Here is a 20,651-nt window from a genome sequence, read left to right on the forward strand (position 1 = left end):
TGCTGGTAAATAGGACTGGATTAATTTGGGATGTCTGGTTGGGATTGACAAGTTGGACCGAAGTGTCTGTTTCCGTGCTTTACATCTCTTTCCCTCTATGTAACAAGATGGGGTTGGCTGGCTTTGATTACATTGTGACCGCAGTAACTGGAACTGAAATAATTTTCCACCAGAGGGCTCTGTCCTCCCACAATCTAGAATGCCAGCTTATTAACATGTTTACAATTGATTATATTTCCACATTTCCCTCTTTTGACTCTTGTCTCCTTACTTTCTTGGCTCCTCTCCTGCACACTGTCTCAGACTGCCATCTTTTGTGTGTGCTTTTGGAAAATGGATCATTCAAGTGGTCAAGGGAGCCCTCAGTTATGTGCAGAAGTTGGGGTTACTGCCCTTAGAGCAGAGAAGATTAAGATGGCAATTCAGGAGAAACATTTAATATCAGGAAAGACTGTGACAATAAATAAAGAGAAACTGTTTCCACCGACAGAGGACACAAAATTGAGATCACTGGCAAGAGAACCGAAGGGTCCATGAGGAATATGCAGAGTTATGATCATGTATACATTGCCTGAAAAGGTGGGGGAAGCAGATTCAGTATAACTTTAAAAAGAAATTGCATAAATACTTCTAATGGAAAAAAGTAGGAAATCAGTGTAAACAGAGAGTGCTTTCAAAAGGCTAGCTCAGATAAAATGGGCTGAATAACCTCCTGTCCTGCAAGAGCCCTATGATTCAGAGTACACTATAGTTCAGAATTGTAACAAATAAACAGGCTTTTCAGATGATATCAGCTGTTTAGATGGTTTTTCCAAAAACAAAATCAACCTATCTCGATGTATGATGGCACATCTCTGGAGCAGGTGGTTCTTGAGCCCAGGCCTTCTGGACCTGTGGTAGAAACACTATCATCTCTACTACAAGCCCTGCCTAGCTCCTCTTGATCTGGAAGAAAGGTGAGGGTTTCCTGAAGAAGGGCTTATGTCCAAAATGTCGATTCTCCTCCTTTGATGCTGCCTGACCTGCTGCGCTTTTCCAGCAACACATTTTTAAGCTCTGATAAGGAAAGAGTTCCAGGATTTTGACCAAGTGACAGCGAAGGAATGGTGATATATTTCCAAGTCAGAATACTTGGCGATAACTTGCAAGTGGTGGTGTTCCAATGTAACAGTGGTGGTGGAGATCACTGGCTTGGAAGCTGCTGTGTAAGGGGTGTTGTTGAAGTGTATCCTGTGTCTCTGTGGTGGAAGAAGTGATCGTTGAAGGTGTTGGATGTGCTGCCGGTCAAGTGGCTGTTTTGTCTTTTTTGCTCTATTTTAAGAATGTATCCCGTTTACCACATTGGATAGGGGTCATCTTGTAGTCCAAAGGTATGTAATAATATCTCTGAACAGGTTGATTAGAAAAATAGCTTAAATTTTAAAGAAAGGAGCTTGAAAGTTGGAATGAAAACCATATGGCACAGAACCAAGGTGGGTCAGTGGAGTTAAGATAGAGAACAGCCAGGGTTTCACTGAATGGCAGAATGGGTACAAACAGCTGAATGGCCTCCTCCTGTACCTTTTTAAATAATTTGTAAAGAAGTATTTGACAGTACTTAGGAACTGTCTCATGGGAAACAGTATACTGTTTCTAATAACTTGAGTTTTATTTTTTCTGGGATAATTTTGCAACCGTGTTCATTCAACAGTTTTGAGATTAGCTGGGCTCAATGGTAAACACTGTCACCTCTGTGTCAGACGATCGTGGATTCGAGTATGACACCAAGGACCTGAGTGCAAAATGTAAGCTACCAATTCATGCTTTCAGATGAAATATTAAACCAACTCACCGTCTAACCCTTGGGACAGTTGTAAAGGTACTCATGGCAGTATTCTGACAGCAGTAGAGTCTTCTGCTTTGTCAAGGCTGAGAAGTGTCCCTGAAACCCCATCACTGAAAACAGAATTATCTGGTCATTATCATCAGCATTCCCACTAATTTTGTTTCCTTCTGCATGAGCCTCCAGAGCTCTGTGCGCAGCTGTTAATTCAGGAACTGGAAGTCCATGCCGTGAATGGTATTGACGCATTGAATGGTACGCACAGACCATCTGAGCAGCTGCACGTAGAGGAAAAGTTGATTATCGTATTGTTGCTTGAGGTAGATCACGTTACACGAACTGGTTGCCACACTTCCTACACTGCAACAGTCACTACACTTCAAAAGTACTTCATTAGTAATAAAACAATGTAACTACTGAACCAAGGCAGGTAGATAGATTTAAGACAAAGAACAGCCACCATTTGAGTAGTAGTCAGACTCGATGTTCTGTGCAGCTCCTTAAAACATTTAGAATAAAGTATTAAATGTCTATATAGAGATTGTTGGAAAAGGGAACAGCGTAAAATTTCAAATAAAATTCTGTTGTAAACTATTTTTACTTACTGAGGTGCAAAGTTCATTATAATTGTGAATATTTCACTAACTTTGTTTTTTCTGAGTTATCTGGCCTTGACTAGATTTGGTGAAGGAGACTCAAGTGTGTGTGGCTGTGCAAAAAAGAAATTAGAAGTTCTCACACTAAGTGTTTAAAAGGAACTTCTAATAAAGATATTTGGTCTACTAAGGCCAGATGACTCAGGTCATCAACTTTTCCAATATCTACACTCCTGCTTACTGTAGAAAAGAGATACAGTTTGCCTAAGGTTTTTGTCTTGCACTTAGCAAGACAAATGCGAGAATGCCAAATTTCAAGCAATCACACTAACGTATGCCAGAGGACAGCAAGATGCTGCTTGGTTGAAATGTTGACTCAGATTCGCTGACCTGTAGCAGAGAAAGCAACAAGGAGCAACAGCCTCCTCAAGCTTCTGTATAATACAATATTGACAGAAGGCTTTCTGACAATACTTCACAACATTAATGCTGTATTTGCATCCAATTCATGACTCCGGTCTATCCCACGACATATTTTGTAAATAAATTATTTCGAAGTTTTTTTTGTGGGGCAGCTGGTTCAGAGACAGTCCCCTTCCCCTCTGACACCTTCAAGGAGGAGAGTCCTTGAACACGCACACACTGATCCAGCTCCCTCAGAGCCAGCTCTCAGAGTGAACAGAACCTCTGACACTCCTGTTTATTTTTTTTTTAAATGACCCTCTGACACTCCTGTTCTTTTTTTATGTTTTAAACCCCCACACTACCACCTAATTGCGGTAGTGCTTATTTTTTCCCCAGCACCCATGGTGTGTGTGTGTGTGTGTGTGCAGGTGTGAGACACAAGGTGCACGAATCTTTATTCAATTTCTACCACCAGGAAGATAGGAAAACACCCGAGTGGCCAGATTTCTAAGTTTCTATTTTTTCATAGAATTGGAGGGGGACTCTTTTTTTTACAAAAAAAACATTTACAGCTGTACAAAAGAGACAGCAATTTTACAAGGGAGAGGAACACTCCTGTTCTTTTTTTTTCTTTTTTTTAATTTTAACCCCCACACTATCGCCTAACTGCGGTAGTGCTTATTTTTCCCCCAGCACCCATGGTGTGTGTGTGTGTGTGTGTACAGGTGTGAGACACAAGGTGCACGAATCTTTATTCAATTTCTACCACCAGGAAGATAGGAAAACATCCCAGTAGCCAGATTTCTAAGTTTCTAATGTGCAAATTAGATATCAAAATACTTAATTTTTGAAAATCACCTAACATTCCAATTTAGCTTTGCTTGGCTCAATGTGCATAAATCAGTTAATGAGGCTTTTGATGAATATTAATGTTCAGCAAAGAACCTCATTAGCGAGTTTTGAGAAGATATGTTGCTCAGGTTGAGGTTCTGGATGTAGGTTTGCTTGCTGAGCTAGAAGGTTCATTTTCAGACGTTTTGTCACCATGCTGGGTAACATCTTCAGTGGGCCTCCGGGCAAAGCACTGCTGATGATTCCTGCTTTCTATTTATGTGTTTGGGTTGGTGATGTCATTTCCTGCTCTTTTTCTGAAAGAAAGAACAGGAAATTACATTACCATAGGAAATGACATCACCACAAGAAATGACATCACCAACCCATTCATTCTAGTAAATGAATTCTAGATATCATTCTAGTAAATCTCCTTTGCAGTTCCTCCAGGCTTTAACATTCTTCCTTAAATAAGGTGTCTAGAACTGAACACAATATTCCAGATGTGGTCGGCCAGTTGTCAAGTTACAGTTTCACTTCCTTGCTTTCATAATCTATGCCTCTATTTATAAACTCAAAAATCTGTTTCAACTTGTCTGGCTACCTTCATAGAATTACGCACTTACATTCTGAGGTCCCTCTGCCCCTGTACTCCCCTCAGAGTTGTACTATTAATGTTGGTTGAGGGATAAGTATTGGACCGGCTGGGCTTTTCCAGAAATTTCTGCTTTTGATTCAGATTTCCATTACCTGCATTTCTTAGTTTTAGTTGAGAGAATCTGGGTATGTGAATTTCTCAGTAGTTTGGTTTGGACACTCTCACCAAGTATAGTAATGGATTAGATTAGATTACTTACAGTGTGGAAACAGGCCCTTCGGCCCAACAATTCCCCCCCCCCCCCCCGCCGAAGCGTAACCCACCCATACCCCTACATCTACATCTACCCCTTGCCTAACACTACGGGCAATTTAGCATGGCCAATTCACCTGACCTGCACATCTTTGGACTGTGGGAGGAAACCAGAGCACCTGGAGGAAACCCACGCAGACATGGGGAGAAAGTGCAAACTCCTGAGGCGGGAATTGAACCCGGGTCTCCGGCGCTGTGAGGCAGCAGTGCTAACCACCGTGCCGCCCACATTACTATACCAGTCAGACACTGGACCAACTGAGCAGCAAGACAAGACAATGAATGTCTTCCAGAATTATCAAGAAAGCCACCTGCATCAGAATCCAACCATAGAAATTTAGATATCAACATGGGAATGGTAGAGTTTGGTTTTTAAGATTTTGTTCCTTAACTAATGAGGTAGTATGGTTGGGATGCCTGATTTGTCCAACTTAAATGCAGTGATTACCTGATGATGAGGATAACATTTATTATAGGAACACAAGAACAGTAGTAAGTCATTCAGCCCCTTGACCCTATTCTGCCATTAACTGAAATCATGGCTATTTGTGGGTTTACTCTATATACCAGCCTTTGGCTCAGATTCTTTAATACCTTTGCTTAACAAACATGTATGAATCTCAAACTTAAAATTAACAACTGATGTAATATCAACTGCCATTTGTGGAAACGTGTTCCAAAACTCTCTGTGTGTAGAAGTGCTAACATCTCTCCTGAACATTTTTGAGTTCCAAGCAATTCAATAATTCAAAGTCACCGGCAGTGAAGGAAATATGTGATTTATAGTCACACTTCAAGATTTTCCAGAATCAATTGAACTGTTCAAGATTATACAGGGCAGAAATCAACTGAGTTCCAGTAATGTCTGATAAATTCTGTAAACTCTGATGTACAGATCCTACTTGGACAGACAGTGGAATTTAAATTCAAGTCATAAATCTGTGAGGCAAACCATTCAGTTCAATAGCAATTCAGGATGGGCAACAAGTACAACAGCACCACCCACATCCCATTAAAGACCAAAGAGAACAGAATGGGAAGTATTCTCATGTACATGCTGCTTTGTGCACTAAAATTGTGAAATCTTGTTGACAGCATTCTCAGCTCTCGGAGGTTTTTGGATTCAAATCCCAATCCTGGATTTCAGCACAAAAAATCAATGCTGACACTCTAGTGCAGAACTGAGAGAGTGTTGTACAGTTGGAAATACAGATGTTTGGATCAGCTATTAAACCGACATTCATCTGGCTGCCAGGGTACTATATCAAAACTCCCTGGCATCCTGGCCAATATTTATCTTCAATTAACATCACAAAATTAAATATTTCAAGATCATTGTTACAGTACTGTTATAGAGCTTCTTTACATTTCATTACAGGATGCGAGTGTTGCTGGAGAGTCAAGCATTTATTGTTCAGCCGTAATTCCCCACAGGGCAGTTAAGAGTTAACCACGTTGTTGTGGGTCTAGAGTCACATATAGAGCAGACCAGATCTTCCTAAATGGGCATTAATGAGCTAGAAGGTACTTTTGACAATCAGACCACCATTAGGCTAGCATTGTTGTTGCAGATTTTTATTGATGCAAGTTTCACAATCTGCCATGGTGGGAGTGACCCCGATTATCAACCTGGGGTTCTGGATTATTAGTCCAATGATATTACCATGACATCACTGCCTCCCTTGCCACATCTCTGATGCTGCAACGTGATTACACTTCAAACATACAACATTGAACGTAAAGCTTTTGCAATATATGCTGGTCATGGAAAGTGCGATATAAATGCAAAAATTTCTGATGCTAATATTGCACATAACTAATTGTGGTTCCTCTTGTAATGCACAGAGACAATTTTGTACTCCTTTTCAAAGTCTTCCTTTAACATTTCCACTATACAAATAATTGTTTCATCGTACAGAGCCTTAGTATTGTCACAAAAAGACACATTTTATTGAGACATTTTGTCTTGCACTCATCTGGACAATTTGCAAGACTTCATTTTTACAGAGTGAGAGCAGAGTTCTGATTGGTTGGCAGAGGGGTGCTGATCAATGGAAGCATTACCATGGAGAACAAGCATGGTATTGCCAAACAGTCAGCATTCTCTTTTCACATAATATAAATTTTGGCTTCTCTTCCCATCCACATTTCTTGAGAATTGTCCGAAGAACAAGATGAAAAGCTTTGACAAAGTGTGCCTTTTATCAGAAATTTCCATTATAAACCCACATTTATGATGCAGTAATAACAGAAAATGCTGAAACATCTTGGGTCATCTTAGTCCATTAAAGGCACTGTTCAGTAGCATCCAAGGGTTGAGGAATATAACATTTCAGGTCATTAGACTCCAATTGATTCTTATGGTTTAGTTATAAACTCTTCTTGTAAACATCTCACACTGTAGTATAATTTGCTACCAACAGCAGCACTATTGAGCCTTCATTTGATGAGGGACTAATGACTGTGGCGAAAGTGAGGACTGCAGATGTTGGAGATTAGAGTCGAGAGTGTGGTGCTGGAAAAACACAGCAGGTCAGGCAGCATCCGTGGAGCAGGAGAGTCGACGTTTTGGGCAAAAGCCCTTCATTCAGGAATGTCGATTCCCCTGCTCCTCGGATGCTGCCTGACCTGCTGTGCTTTTCCAGCACCACACTATCGAGACTAATGACAGTGTGACATGTTTACACTGGCCTCTCTACTGTGAATTAGGTTTTCTCGTGAAATTTTGTGCTCGCCAAGTGGAGAACTGTTAATACTAAGGAATGCAAGTCAGGAGACTGTCTTCCTGTTAACTCAGATCCCGGTGAGTGATAACCCGCTGCAGCACCAGTTTCTGTTTATTGCTGTTTTTAACCCAACTCAGGTGAGGTAGCAGACCTCTATATTGCTGAGAAATGTGACACTTTTATATATACAACACCCTGTGGCTGATCTGCTCACTGCAGTGTGGGGTCTGGAGTAAAGGTTTTAACGTGTGCTGTGCTTTTCGATACTTTTGAACCAACCTGGGAGCTGTTATTACACACCTCTGCAACAGGTGGGACTTAAACCCAGGCCTCCTCTGGTCCAGAGGTACAGATCCTATCAAGGTGCCATAAGAACCCCTGGACAGTGCTTGAAATTCATAAATATTAACCACACATAAACAGGCTGACATCATTCAGAGGAAAGTTGCAATAGCTTGTACATTTCAGATTCTGGATCAAAATGGGTCTGTTTTTTCCTTCTTTCCACCCCCACCCCCAATCCAACCCCCATCTCAATTGTTGTCCATTTGTTGCAAAGTAGGATTCCAGAAGAAAAACTTGCAAATGACTAGTATTTTCTGTACGAGTACTATTCATTTTCCATGTATTACCGCTTTTGTTACTATTTTGTTATCCCCTGGAACATTCTACAGTGTGACATCTACACAGCATTAAAGCAGTGGTTCCAAAACATTTCCGGGTCTATGGGTCGTTTGGGGAGTGGGAAGCAACAAAATCACAGGCATGTTACGGCGTAGAAAGGACCTATTCGGCCCATCGTGTCTGCTGCTCTCTTACCTGGTGCCAAATCTCCTGCCTTTTCTCTATATCCCCCATGCACTTTCTATACAAATAATCATCCAGTACTCTCAGGAATGTCTCAATTAAACCTAGTGCCGTCAGATTTCCAGGTAGTGCATTCCAAAACAACTAGCCAAGTGAAAATGGTTTATCCTCTCACATCACCTTTGCTTCTTTTATATACCACTTTAAAGAACCTGGCCAGATCACCCATTGGTCCAATTACCCCGTTGCCCACCCACCAACTTTCAACTGCCCCCTCAAAAACAAATGGATTTTCAAATGTTATCCTTAATGGGGCAGTTGGTAAAGGGAGGGAAGCAGCAGAATCACAGAATTGTTACAGCACAGATGGAGACCATTCAGCCCAACAGTGGTTGCGGGAGGAGTGAGGCCAGAATGGGACTGTTTTTTGATGACCGATAAGCCAAGACCTGTCTCCAAATTGGAGGGTTTTAGTCTCGAATCTGGTTCCACGTTCAGCCTTCCCCCCCAAATGTGGCAGGGAGAAGGGGCAGATGGAAATCCAAGATGGTGGTTTTAAAGATCCTGCCGAAGAGAGAACCCAATGGACTCCGGTCGCTCGCGCCACTGGCGTGCGAGCCCAGTCTCACCTGACCTCCCACATTAACCTTAGGAAGAGCTATGTTATTTATTCGAGAGGCCTCCTGAGGCCTGGAGAAGGCGTCTAAGGGCTGCCAGTAGGACCCCAAGAACACAAGCTCATACCAACCACCAGTGAGACCGGTCTGGGTACGACATGACAGACATGCAGAACAGTTCTGAAGAAGTGTTGGTGACCTTCTTCACCATTTTAACTGACCCTCTGCCTCTCTCAAATTTCCCAACACCTTTCAGTTTCGGACCCTCGTTTCTCTCGCCCCATGGATGCTGCCAGGCCAGCCGACTTTCTCCAGCATTCTCTGTACTTGCTTTGGACATAAAGTGGAGCCCGTCAAAAAATAAATAAATACTTGGAACGAATAAACAGACTGACAGAAACCAGTTCCGCCTCTGGATAGAAATATTGAACAATGTTAAATAAGCATCAAATACTGTGACATTGATGTGCCTAAACTGTTGGGTTCAGTCAAAGATCAACCAGAGTGGACACTCCTGGAGGAGAGATACCAACAGAGAATGTATCATGAACTAGACTAATACACAGAACATAATTGTGCACAGTCAACTTTCCTGGTGGGTAGACCAATGTGAAGACAGGAAAGTGTATTCAATACTGCACTGTGCTTTTATTGGAGGTAGTAACCTGATATGTCTCAGGCTCAAATTTATATCCACGCACTTCTGACATGTAAGAGGGACGTGTGAAATGTTTGTATTTTTAAACACACAAATGCTCATTTTTCTCCCCATACCAGCACTTCAGTGGTGTTGCCAACTCTCCAGGATTCGTCCAGATGTCAGAGATTAATCTCCAGGACACTACTGTGGGCAAAACCGGTGGTGGATGAGTCATATAAGAACATTTTTCCTTTCAATATTTCAGAAGACATTTGTTTATTCATCACAATAATATTGGAGATAGTATATTGGGAAGTGTGGGGGTTGACAATTGGAGGTCATGCGATGCAATGCACCCTCCTTCCCTACCCCTACCCCCACCCCCATCCCTCCAGGAATATGCAACTAGAGTCTTGGTAACCCATTCCCACCTGCAGGTCCTTCCCAAAATGACCATAACCTGCCATAGAGTCATGCAGCACGGGAACAGACTTCGGTCCAACCAGTGCATGCTGACCATAATCCCAAACTAAACTAGTCCCATCTACCTGAACTTGGCCCATATCCTTCAAAACCTTTATTATTCATGTACTTATCCAAATGTCTTTTAAACGTAACCCACATCCACCACTTCCTCTGGAAGTTCATTCCTTACACAAACCACTCTGTGTAATAAGCTGCCTGTCATGTCTTTTCTAAACCTTTCTCCTCTCACCTTAAAAATATGCCTTCTCGTCTTGAAATCTCCCCTCTCGCGAAAAGACATCTGACATCCGCCATCCATCTTATCCATGCCCCTAATGATTTTATAAACCTCTATAAGGTCACCCCTCAACTTCCAATGCTTCAGGGAAACAAGTCTCCTTTTACTACAAACCTTCCACTCTCAACATCCTAGTAAATCTTTTCTGAACTTAATGATATCCTTCCTATAACAGAGTGACCACCAAATTAATTAACAGCAATATCATGAGAATATGATGACTTTCCTAGTTTCCCATCAAACATATGGAGTGTGTCTACCATTGCTGGTCACTATCCTAGAATTGCAACTGACCATTACTATCAAAAACTCCAGTGACTCAAGAAGCTTGGCAAAAGTTTGTGTTCTGTCTGAGGGCAAGAGTTGAGAGGTTTTCAATTCGGCATCAGTGAAGCAGATCCTCCCAACCTCCCCAGCCTCACTGAGTTGTCCCCATGTAAGAGCCTCACTCAGCTCTATTCTGTGTTGTACCACCATCACCATTCAGTCCAGAGGAAAAGGTTGGCCAGTCTCAGAGATTGGGTGGCCAAGGGTGGTTTGATGTATTGTTGGAGGTTTGATCTCCTACCTTTAACTTCCCCATCTCAACCCTTTTGCTGTTGGTTGTTAAATACATCATGGAGGCTAAGCCATTCTGTCATCAAGTTACAAGCTAATGAACTCCTCATTGCCTGATTGAATAACCTTTGACCAATATCCCTTCTAATAGGGGTGGCCCAGTGGTTAGCACTGCTGCCTCACAGCACCAGGGACCCAGGTTCAATTCCAACCTCACTTGACAGTCCATGTGGAGTTTGCACATTCTCCCTGTGTCTGTGGGTTTCCTCTGGGTGCTCTGATTTCTTCCCACAGTCCATGCTAAACTGTCCATAGTGTTAGGTGCATTAGTCAGGGGTAAATATAGGGTAGGGGAATGGGTCTCGGTGGGTTATTCTTCGGAGGGTTGCTGTGGGCTTGTTGTGCCAAAGGTCCTGTTTCCATACTGTAGGGAATCTAATCTAATATTTGGTTGCTGTGTGTGTACTATTTAAATGCATGGATCTTTTAAATGTTGTTATACGTGTCTTAAAGGCAACACTGTGTGGGCAGACTGTGCACATACAGTTTAAAGGGGACACGGCTCTTGACAGTTACTTGAGTCTTTTTTGTTTTTGTTTCCAATATTTTTATAAACAAGATCATTTGTTTGAGGAGATTTTGTTTGCAGAATCATAGAATAGTAGTGGCATAGAAAGAGGTCATTTGTGTCAGTTCTGGCCCTCTGAGGCACAATTCATGAAGTGCCTTTCTCTTGCTTTCTTCCTATAGCCTTGCACATTCTCCCTCTTCAGACCACAACTCAGTTCCCCTTTGAAAGCCTTAACTGAACCTGCCTCCATTATTTTGACAGTACAAACTCAATGGACCGAGATGCCTCTTCTATACTGTATGTGATGATGCTTCTCCTTTAACAAGGTTATGTTCTCCTTGTTTCTTTTTTCAGAGAGATTGTAAAGACACCAGTTCCATGGTGTCCAGGGTTGAAGGTTTTTAGGTCAATTTGATTATAGCTAACAGATACTGCCTCAGGCAAAAGGCTACCAAATTTTAAAAAAACACTGGTGCTGTGGTTGGGCCAGCTGCATCACTCCTGAAATATCCACTCTGCACCTGCTTAAAACAACGAGCAAAGTTAGGGTCTGGGACACTTTCTAGAAATGTTTTGGGGGGGTCTGGCCTGGTCCATAACAGATGAGGGGCTCGTCCAGTATTTGTTATATAGTTCTGATTTGGGATTAGGGTGGTTGGACTCAAAGGCAGCGAGTGGTAGGTGTTAGTGTCTTTTGTTCTGAGTGTTGAGTTTGGTTGGTTTAAACAGTGGTTGGGAGAGCAATGGCTCTTTCAGTCACTAAGGATGTTCTGGGGGTGGAGGAAGTGACTTTGGGGGTTTTACAAAAGATAAGTAAAACCATCAGAATCTTTAGAGATGCTAAAGTTCAATTGAAAATGAAGCAGCTTGAGTTAGAAATAAAAGAAAAGGGAAAAAGAAATTAAATTGTTCGAATTAGGATTAAAAGCAGAGGGAAGAGAAAATGAACGAATCGCTTGAGCAGAAGAAGAGAAAGAAAAAGAGAAGAGAAAGAAAAGGAGAAAGAAAGGAAAGGAAGAAAGCGAGGAAGTTTGATCTTCAGAAATTGGCACCTAGCCAGGAAACTCAGCTTAAAAGGATGGAGATGAAAGCTGAAGTGAGGAAGAGAGTGAGGATGAGCAAACCCATGGTAGCCAAAGGCCTGGTGAGGATGTTGAAATATATTCAAACGTTGCCTAACTTTGATGGAGAAGGATGTGGAAGCCATTTTCATCTCATTTGAAAAGGTGGCTAAACAAGTGCAGTGGCCAGTGATCATGTGGGTTTTGTTGATCCAAACAAAACTTGTAGGTGGAGTTAGTGAGGTATTTGTATGTGGGCAGTATGAGGAGGTGAGGAAAGCCATCTTAAGTGCATATGTGCTTGTACCAAAAACCTACAGAGAATGTTTCAGGAATCGAAGGAGGGACCTTGTCAAATCTACACTAAGTTTAAAAGGACCTAACAAAGTAATTTGGATAGATGGATAAAGGCATTAAAAATAGAGCAAACCTATGGTGCTCTGAGAGAGACAATTATTTTGGAGGAGTTCAAAGATTCACTTCCTGGTGTACTGAGAATTCACGTGGAAGAGCAGAGAGTTAAAATGGTAAGTTTAGCAGATGGAATGATTGACAATTATGAACTGGTCCGTAAATCAAAGTTTGGCTTCCAAAATCAATTTCAATCCATGAGGGTTAGAAATCGAGTAAAAGAGAAATCTTCGCATGGAAAGGGTAGATCTTGGTGAAAATCATAATGTTAATTTACCACAGAGTAAAAATGAAACCCTTGAAGGGGAAAGAGAAGTTAAAAAGCTCTGGTGTTTCATTGCAATAAAGTAGGCCACATGAAATCACAGTGTTGGTGGGTAAGGAAAAGCACTAGGATGCCAGATGTAGGAAAACAGAATAAGCCAGTGAATGTTATTGGAGTGGTAATGGAAAGCTTAGTGGAGACTTGAAAGCTGCACCAGAATGTACAAGCTGGTCAGAGGTTTGGTTAAGGAGGTTCCAGATCTTCTTAAACCATATACCTGTGAAGGTAATGTTTACTCGCATAGGCCAGGAGCAGCAGGTAAGGAGGTTACAATATTAAGTGATACAGGATCCTCTCAATCTTTGATGTTGAAAAATGAAGAATATGTACCTCTGAAGAACAATTTTCTTGAAAAGGTTGCTAGTAATGGGAATTCACAGTGAGATAAGAAGCACCAATTATGTAGATTGTCCAGTGAAGAGTGGAGGAGTCGTGGTATGAGTACTGGACAAACTGTCTGCTCCAGAAATACAATTTGTCCTTGCTAACGATATAGCTGGTTCACAGGTAGGAGTGCTGCCTACTGTGGTTGAAAAGCCAGTGGAAACTCAGGCAACTGATCTATTGCAGGACTCATATCCTGGGATTTTTCCCGACTGTGTGTGATAACAAGGTTACATAGTCACCATTTGAAATCAGAGCGATCAAAAAGTATAGATAAGAAAGTTGACGTGGAATTAGCAGAGACCCTATTTGATCAGATGGTTGAACAAACCAGAAGCAGGTAGATGACAAAGCAGACATCATTAGCTCAAATAAATTAACTGAAGATGAAAATTTAAAGCAATTGTATCAAAAGGCATACATGGAAAAAGAATCCGAATGTATCCCTGAAAATGCTACTATCTTAAAAATGATGCCTTAATGAGGAAATGGAGACCATTGTATATTCAGGGAGATGAGAAATGGGAAGAGGCTCATCAAGTCGTATTGCCAGAGGGTTACAGAAAGGACATGTTGTGAGTGGTGCATGAACTACCAGGTCATTTAGGGGTAAGAAAAACCCAAGCTAAAATACAAATACATTTTTTTACTGGCCTGGACTTCACAAGGATGTAGTTGAATTTTGCCAGACATATCATACATATCAGGTAATTGGAAAACCACAACTAGTAATAAAACCCGCACCGTTAATATTTATTCCTGCATTTGAGGAACCTTTTGAGTTGGTTGCTGTTTTGACAACTATTTGAATTTAACCAATGAGTTTAAATTATCCCCAAACCCAATCGAGTTGAAATTTATTGTTTTGTCAACATCGAACCAATCAGACAATCCGATGTTGGAGATATAAAATTGGCTGGCAGTTTGAAAATCAGACAGAGCAACTGCTATCAAAAGGGACCCAAGAGATTAGGAAACAATCTCTATCAAAGGTACCTTTTAATATGAAACATCTTCTCAGTAAAAAGAAAGAAGACGATCCAGGGAGGTTTTCAGCCAGAAAAAGACAGATACTGAAATGACAGCCGCTGCTAAATGGTTTAGAAATTAAGTTGATGTAATTTTAATTAGTGTTTTATTGGAACAGAATATTGTTATAGAGTTGGAGGCAGGTGATAAGCAGTTAAGAGAAAGGGGGTTTAGAGTTGTCAATAATTGTTGCTTAATGTTCACTTTTAGAGTTCAAGAATAAATTTATATTAATTTCTTTTAAAAGTGGAATTTGGGAGGTCTCTATCACTCTTATTTTAACAATTATGAGGTGAGGTGAGCTCTTCTGGGTGTTTGGTTTAATTAACAGGTGGGTTCACTGCCATGTCTTCACATTATCAAGTTGAAAGGAAATTGAGTGAGGTGAACTATTTGATAAGGATTCCAGACAGAAATAAATCTCATTAGAGTTTGTCATGTGAATATGCTCAAAAGGAATTTTGACAGGGAAGGAAAGCAAAAGAAGTCTGTGTTATTGATTACAACACAGAGTGAAGAACCAAGTTAAGAGGATTTTGAATTAGACATGCCACAAGTTAAATTGGACAATAAAGGTGTTGTCAAAAATTGGGATAAATTATTGAGTTACCTTCCAGAGGAAAATCGAAAAGACCTGGAAGAGTTATTACTATCACATGGGGGGATATTTGGAAATAAGCTGGGAAGTACTAACCTAACTATGCATGCTATAGATATTGGAGATGCTGTTCCGATTAAGTAACATCCTTATAGGCAGAACCCTCTAAAGTTGGCACAGGTTCAGAAGGAGATTGAATGCATGCTCCAAGATGACTTATTGAAGTGAGTTATAGTGACTGGAGCTCACCCATAGTCATGATGCCAAAACCAGATGATACCCAATGGTAATGTGGATATCGCAAAGTCAATGCTGTTACAAAGTCTGATGCATATCCGATTCCATGTTTGGAGGACTGTGTTGAAATGTGGGACGAGTATCTTATGTTTCTCAGTTGGACTTGCTCAGAGCATACTGGCAGGTACCTTTGTCCGAAAGAGCGAAGATGATTTTGGTTTTCATAATGCTGAATTAACTTATTAGTTTAAAGTCATGCCATTTGGTATGAAAAATGCACCAGCCACATTTCACAGATCACGCAATTGTATAATTTATATTGATGATCTGGTGAATTTTAGTCACAAATGGAAGGAACATTTGCAACATTTAACAGAATTATTTGACCGACTTTGGGAGGCAGGCATGGTGATAAACCTGGTTAAAAGTGAACTTGCCAAAGCCCAACTCACTTTCCTGGGCCATGTTATTGGACACAGACAAATGGCCCCACGGGATGCAAAAACAAAGGTAATTGGTGAGTTTCCCATATCATCAATGAAAAGAGCAGTCGTATGGTTCCTGGGATTACGTGGATTTCATTGAAAATTCGTACCAAATTTTAGCAGTCTGATTACTCCACCAAATTGCTAAAGAAAGGTAAGAAGTTTCAGTGGACAGCGAACTCTCAGAAGGCATTGACATCCTGAAAGCTGTGTAAACTATTGCCCCAGTGTTAGCCACACCTAATAGCGCAAAGCCATTCAAGGTGGCTACCAATGCAAGTGATGTGGGTGTCGGTGCTGTGCTCTTGCAGGAAGATGACGAGAAGATAGAAAGATCTATCGGGTACCTCTCCAGGAAGCTGAACATTCACCAGCAGAAATATTCGACTATTGAGAAGGAGATTTTGAGCTTGGTGTTGGCGTCACAACATTTCAATGTTTATGTGACCAGTAATGTATCTGAGACAATCATATACAGTGATCATAAACCACTGAAGTTTATGGAGAAATTTAAGGACAAAAATTCCAGACTGTTCAGATGGAGCTTGTTGTTACAGCCAATCAATTTGAAAATCGTGCATGTGGCAGGACGAGAAAATGTGATTGCTGATGCGTTGTTGAGACTTCAATGAGAAATGGAGGCGTTCAATGGCAGGAGTAAAACACACTGGAACAAAATGGTGTATGTTTGCATGATTATTGTCAAGAGTTGAAAAAATGTGGTGCTGGAAAAACACAGCAGGCCAGGCAATATCCGAGGAGCAGGAGAATCGACGTTTCAGGCATAAGCCTTTCTTCAGGAATCAACTCTGGTACTCCAGCATCTGCAGTCCTCACTTTCTCCTACATGATTATTGTCAATGTAATGTATATAGGTATTGTTGTGTACTAACAATTTAATATAAGGGGTTTTAAAATGAAGGCATCCTTAGATATTGATGGTTCGTTTTTTAAAAGGGGGAGGTGTGATAATGCTTCTCCCTTCACGAGGTTATGTTGTCCTTGTTTTTTTTCAGAACGGTTGTACAGACACAGGTGCTGGGGTGTCCAGGTTTGAAGGGTTCTAGGGCCAATTTGATTATAGCTAACAGATACTGCCTCAGGAAAAAAGGCTTTCAAATTAAAAAAAAATCCCTTACACAATGAAAGGAGAGTGGCCAGTTCTCCCAGCTCAGCTTCACTCTGGTTTGGTTTGGTTTGAGAGGTCAGTCAGTTTTGAGGCTGCTGGTCCAAGAGACAGCTCCATGGAAGAAGGTGTTCCATGCTGAATCTCTCTGCCATCTCTCTCTCTCCTGCAAGACCCTGTGTTTGATTTTATCTTTTGTGCCAAGGGGTGTTTATGAGGATTGTTGCAAGTATCTGGAACAGCATCATTAAGTTGGGATAATCTGTTGGGTTTTCGGACGGGTTAAGTTATTATATATTCTGTTCTTTCATTCAGTAATCTTGCAAATAAATTCTGTTTTGTTTAAAACGTAGTGGTTGGGTCAGCTGCATCAGTCCCTGAATATCCACTATACACCTGCTTAAAACAACTAACAAAGTTAGGGTGCAGGTTACTTCCTTGAAATGTTTTGAGGGGCTTTGGCCTGGTCCATAACATGTATGATTCCATAATTTTCTGGCTCCCTCAGGATACACATTCCAGATCCTAATCACCCTCCATGTGAAACTGTTTCTGCTCATATCCACTAATTTACTAAAATGGGTGCCCTCTAATTCTGGATCCTTATACTAGTGGAAACAGTTTATTCTGATCTACACTGTTTGGATCTCTCATGATTTTGAACACCTCAATCAAGTCCACTTCCAACCTTCTCCAAGAAAAACAGTCTTAACTTCTCAAATCCATATTCATAACTGAAGTTTCTCATCTTTCAAACTGTTCTCATGATTCGTTGCTGCACTCTCTCTAGTGTCTTCTTATCCTTCCTGAAGTGTGGTGCCCAGAACTGGACATAATAGTCCAACAGAGGTCGAGCCAGTGTTTTCTCCCAGATTTAATACAAAAACAAAATACTGCAGATGCTGGAAAGCTGAACATTGTAAAAAAAGGTCACTTCAACCTGCAAGGTAGAGCCTGATTCTCTGCTGCGCACTTGTAGCTTTTTTCTTTTTTCTTCTATGTTCTTTACATAGTTTCCTTTTTTTTGCACTCTATACCCCTGTTGACAAGGCCAAACATGTCTTATGCTTTATTAACCATGATCTTAACCTTCAATGACTTATACACATATACCCCCAGGTTCCTATGTTTTAGATTCCCATGTCTCTACATTGTTCTAACTGAAATGAATCACCTCATACTTTTCCAAATTGAACTTAATCTACCACTTCATTGCCCATTCCACCAACCTGTCTGCACCTTTTTGAACTCGGTAAAAACAATGACTGCAGATGCTGGAAACCAGATTCTGGATTAGTGGTGCTGGAAGAGCACAGCAGTTCAAGCAGCATCCAAGTAGCTTTGAAATCGACGTTTCGAGCAAAAGCCCTTCATCAGGAATAAAGGCAGTGAGCCTGAAGCGTGGAGAGATAAGCTAGAGGAGGGTGGGGTTGGGGAGAAAGACCCATTGTACTCTATGCTACTTTCTCCCCACCCCCACCCTCCTCTAGCTTATCTCTCCACGCTTCAGGCTCACTGCCTTTATTCCTGATGAAGGGCTTTTGCCCGAAACGTTGATTTTGAAGCTACTTGGATGCTGCCTGAACTGCTGTGCTCTTCCAGCACCACTAATCCAGAATGCACCTTTTTGAAGTTCTACACTTCCTTATTTACAATTCACAATACTTAACAAGTTCTGTATTGTTGGTTAACTTTGAAACTGTGTCCCATACTCCAAAAGCTAGGTTATTGATATATCAGGAGCATTGACCCTTGGGGAAGTCCACTCAAAACCTTCATCCAGCCCAAAGAACATCCATGAATCATTACTCTCTGTTTCATGTCATTTGGCCAATTTCATATCCATGTTGCTACTGTCCCTCTTAGTGCATAAGCGCTAATCTTCCTGCTAGGTCTGTTACACGACACTGTATCTAATATTTTGGAGAAGTCTATACGCACCACTGCAGCATTGACCTCTGGCCACCAAGACATCTTGGCCGGACTCAGGCTGACCATTTGGAGCATGTGCAGGGTCTGGATCTTTAAACGACTGACAGTGAGGAAACAGGCCATTTGGCCCAACAAGTCCACACCAACCCTCCGAAAGGTAACCCACCCATTCTCCTACCCTATATTTACCCCTGACTAATTCACCTAGCACAATGGGCAAATTAGCATGGCCAATTCACTTGACCTGCATATCTTTGGATTATGAGAAGAAACCAGAGCAGCTGAAGGAAACCCACGCAGACACGGGGAGAATGTGCAAACTCCACACAGACAGTCACCCGAGACTGGAATCGAACCCATGTTCCTGATGCAGTGAGGCAGTAGTGCTAACCACTGAGCCACCGTGCTGCCCCCAACTTGATGACCCACTTCCCTTCTTGGCCCACTTCGTTGCCTTCCTTATCAAAAAAAAACACCAGTGAGTTACTTAAACACAATTTTTTGTTAATTAATCATGCTGTCTTCAATTAATTAAGCTGCAGTTCCCCAGGTATTTCTGAATGTTTTGTCCCAAATTATTGTTCCCGTGGCTTAATGCCCCAATTATTTTGCCCTCTTGCTGCACAGTATTGTTGATGAGATTAACCTTCAATCCCTGGGAAACCTGGACGTTGGCAACTCTATCCAGAAGGGCAGGTATTTATGCCCTCCCTTATATGTTGCTCCCAAACCCCACCTCTCCCCCGACTGCTTCTGTCCCACTTAGTATCCATTCCCGTAATGACGTTGCTTTATTTGAGAGGGGAGGGAATGGGGTTGGCAAGATGGACTCCATTTCACTCTGGGGCTCAGGACCGGCTGTAAGTCGCATTAATCATGATGTTAGGGAGTGCATTACGTCTTTTACGCCAGGAGCCCAGATCCTGTGAGTAGCGCTTGATCAGCCTGAACCAGTGCCGGGTCCGGTGCTTGTCGGTGTCGCGGAAGACGAATGCCTCCTTTCGGATGTCCAGCAGCTCAAACGTGTCATCACAGTCTGGGTCCGAGGACACCACGCAGTGGCTGAGGTGGATGGGGCGGCGGAATAGGGAGAACTTGCCACCGCTCTTGTCCCTGATCAGTACCAGCGCAGCGTCCCGCACAGGTGGATCCCACCTGCTCCCAGCCACTGTGCCATCTTGGCTGGGCTCTGGCTCCCGGCCCACGTTGACCATCAGGAGCACATGAAGGGTCTGGAACTTGAGTGACCTGCTTCCCTTCTTGGCCCACTGGCCATCGCTGGGCTGAGAGGACTGTAGCGCACCCTCCATCGGGAAGCGGGTATCCTCCCTCGGCCAGCCCAGAGCCTTGATGGCGATCTCCCTCATCTCAATGTTGACCACCTCCCGGTTACGCCGGCTGTCCCGGCGGAAGGAGCGCAGCGACCAGGGTGGGGCAGCCTCCTGCTTGGTCTTCATGTTGATGTGCTCCAGGTGGGACTCCACCCTGCTCTTTGCCTCCCGCAGACTGCAGTGGTCTGGGTGGTACTCTGGCGTGGAGTTACTGATTCGACTAAGGAGGAGTGGGTACTTGGTGACCCGTTGCAGTGGAGCCATCAGGAATGACCGCAGATTCATCCGGCGCAGGGCGGTGTTGTCATTCTGTGACACGTCAAGGAAGATTCTGGAAGTAAGTCAAAGAATACTTGGTTAATGGTGAGAGCAAATTGCTTCAAGATCATTGACTGGCATAAGAGGCAGTCCAGAGAAGGTTTTCACTAGCCTGGTATTGGATGTGGGAGGGACTTTCTTATGAGGAAAGGTTGGGTAAGATTTGTT

At 42.2% G+C, this 20,651-nt stretch overlaps 1 protein-coding gene across 2 annotated transcripts in view; it reads right to left on the minus strand.

Moving 5' to 3' along the window:
- Nucleotides 1–18,510: 18,510 nt before the first annotated feature.
- arhgef49 (Rho guanine nucleotide exchange factor 49) overlaps nt 18,511–20,651 on the minus strand; it is a 153,369-nt gene continuing 151,228 nt past the window's right edge. For both annotated transcript variants that reach the window (XM_072579936.1, XM_072579937.1), the window contains exon 7: nt 18,511–20,496. In XM_072579936.1, the coding sequence (XP_072436037.1) occupies nt 19,683–20,496 (814 nt within the window). In that variant the 3' untranslated portion in view covers nt 18,511–19,682. The remainder of the gene's footprint in view (nt 20,497–20,651) is intronic.

Source organism: Chiloscyllium punctatum, chromosome 10, assembly GCF_047496795.1.
Source record: "Chiloscyllium punctatum isolate Juve2018m chromosome 10, sChiPun1.3, whole genome shotgun sequence".
NCBI lineage: Eukaryota > Metazoa > Chordata > Chondrichthyes > Orectolobiformes > Hemiscylliidae > Chiloscyllium > Chiloscyllium punctatum.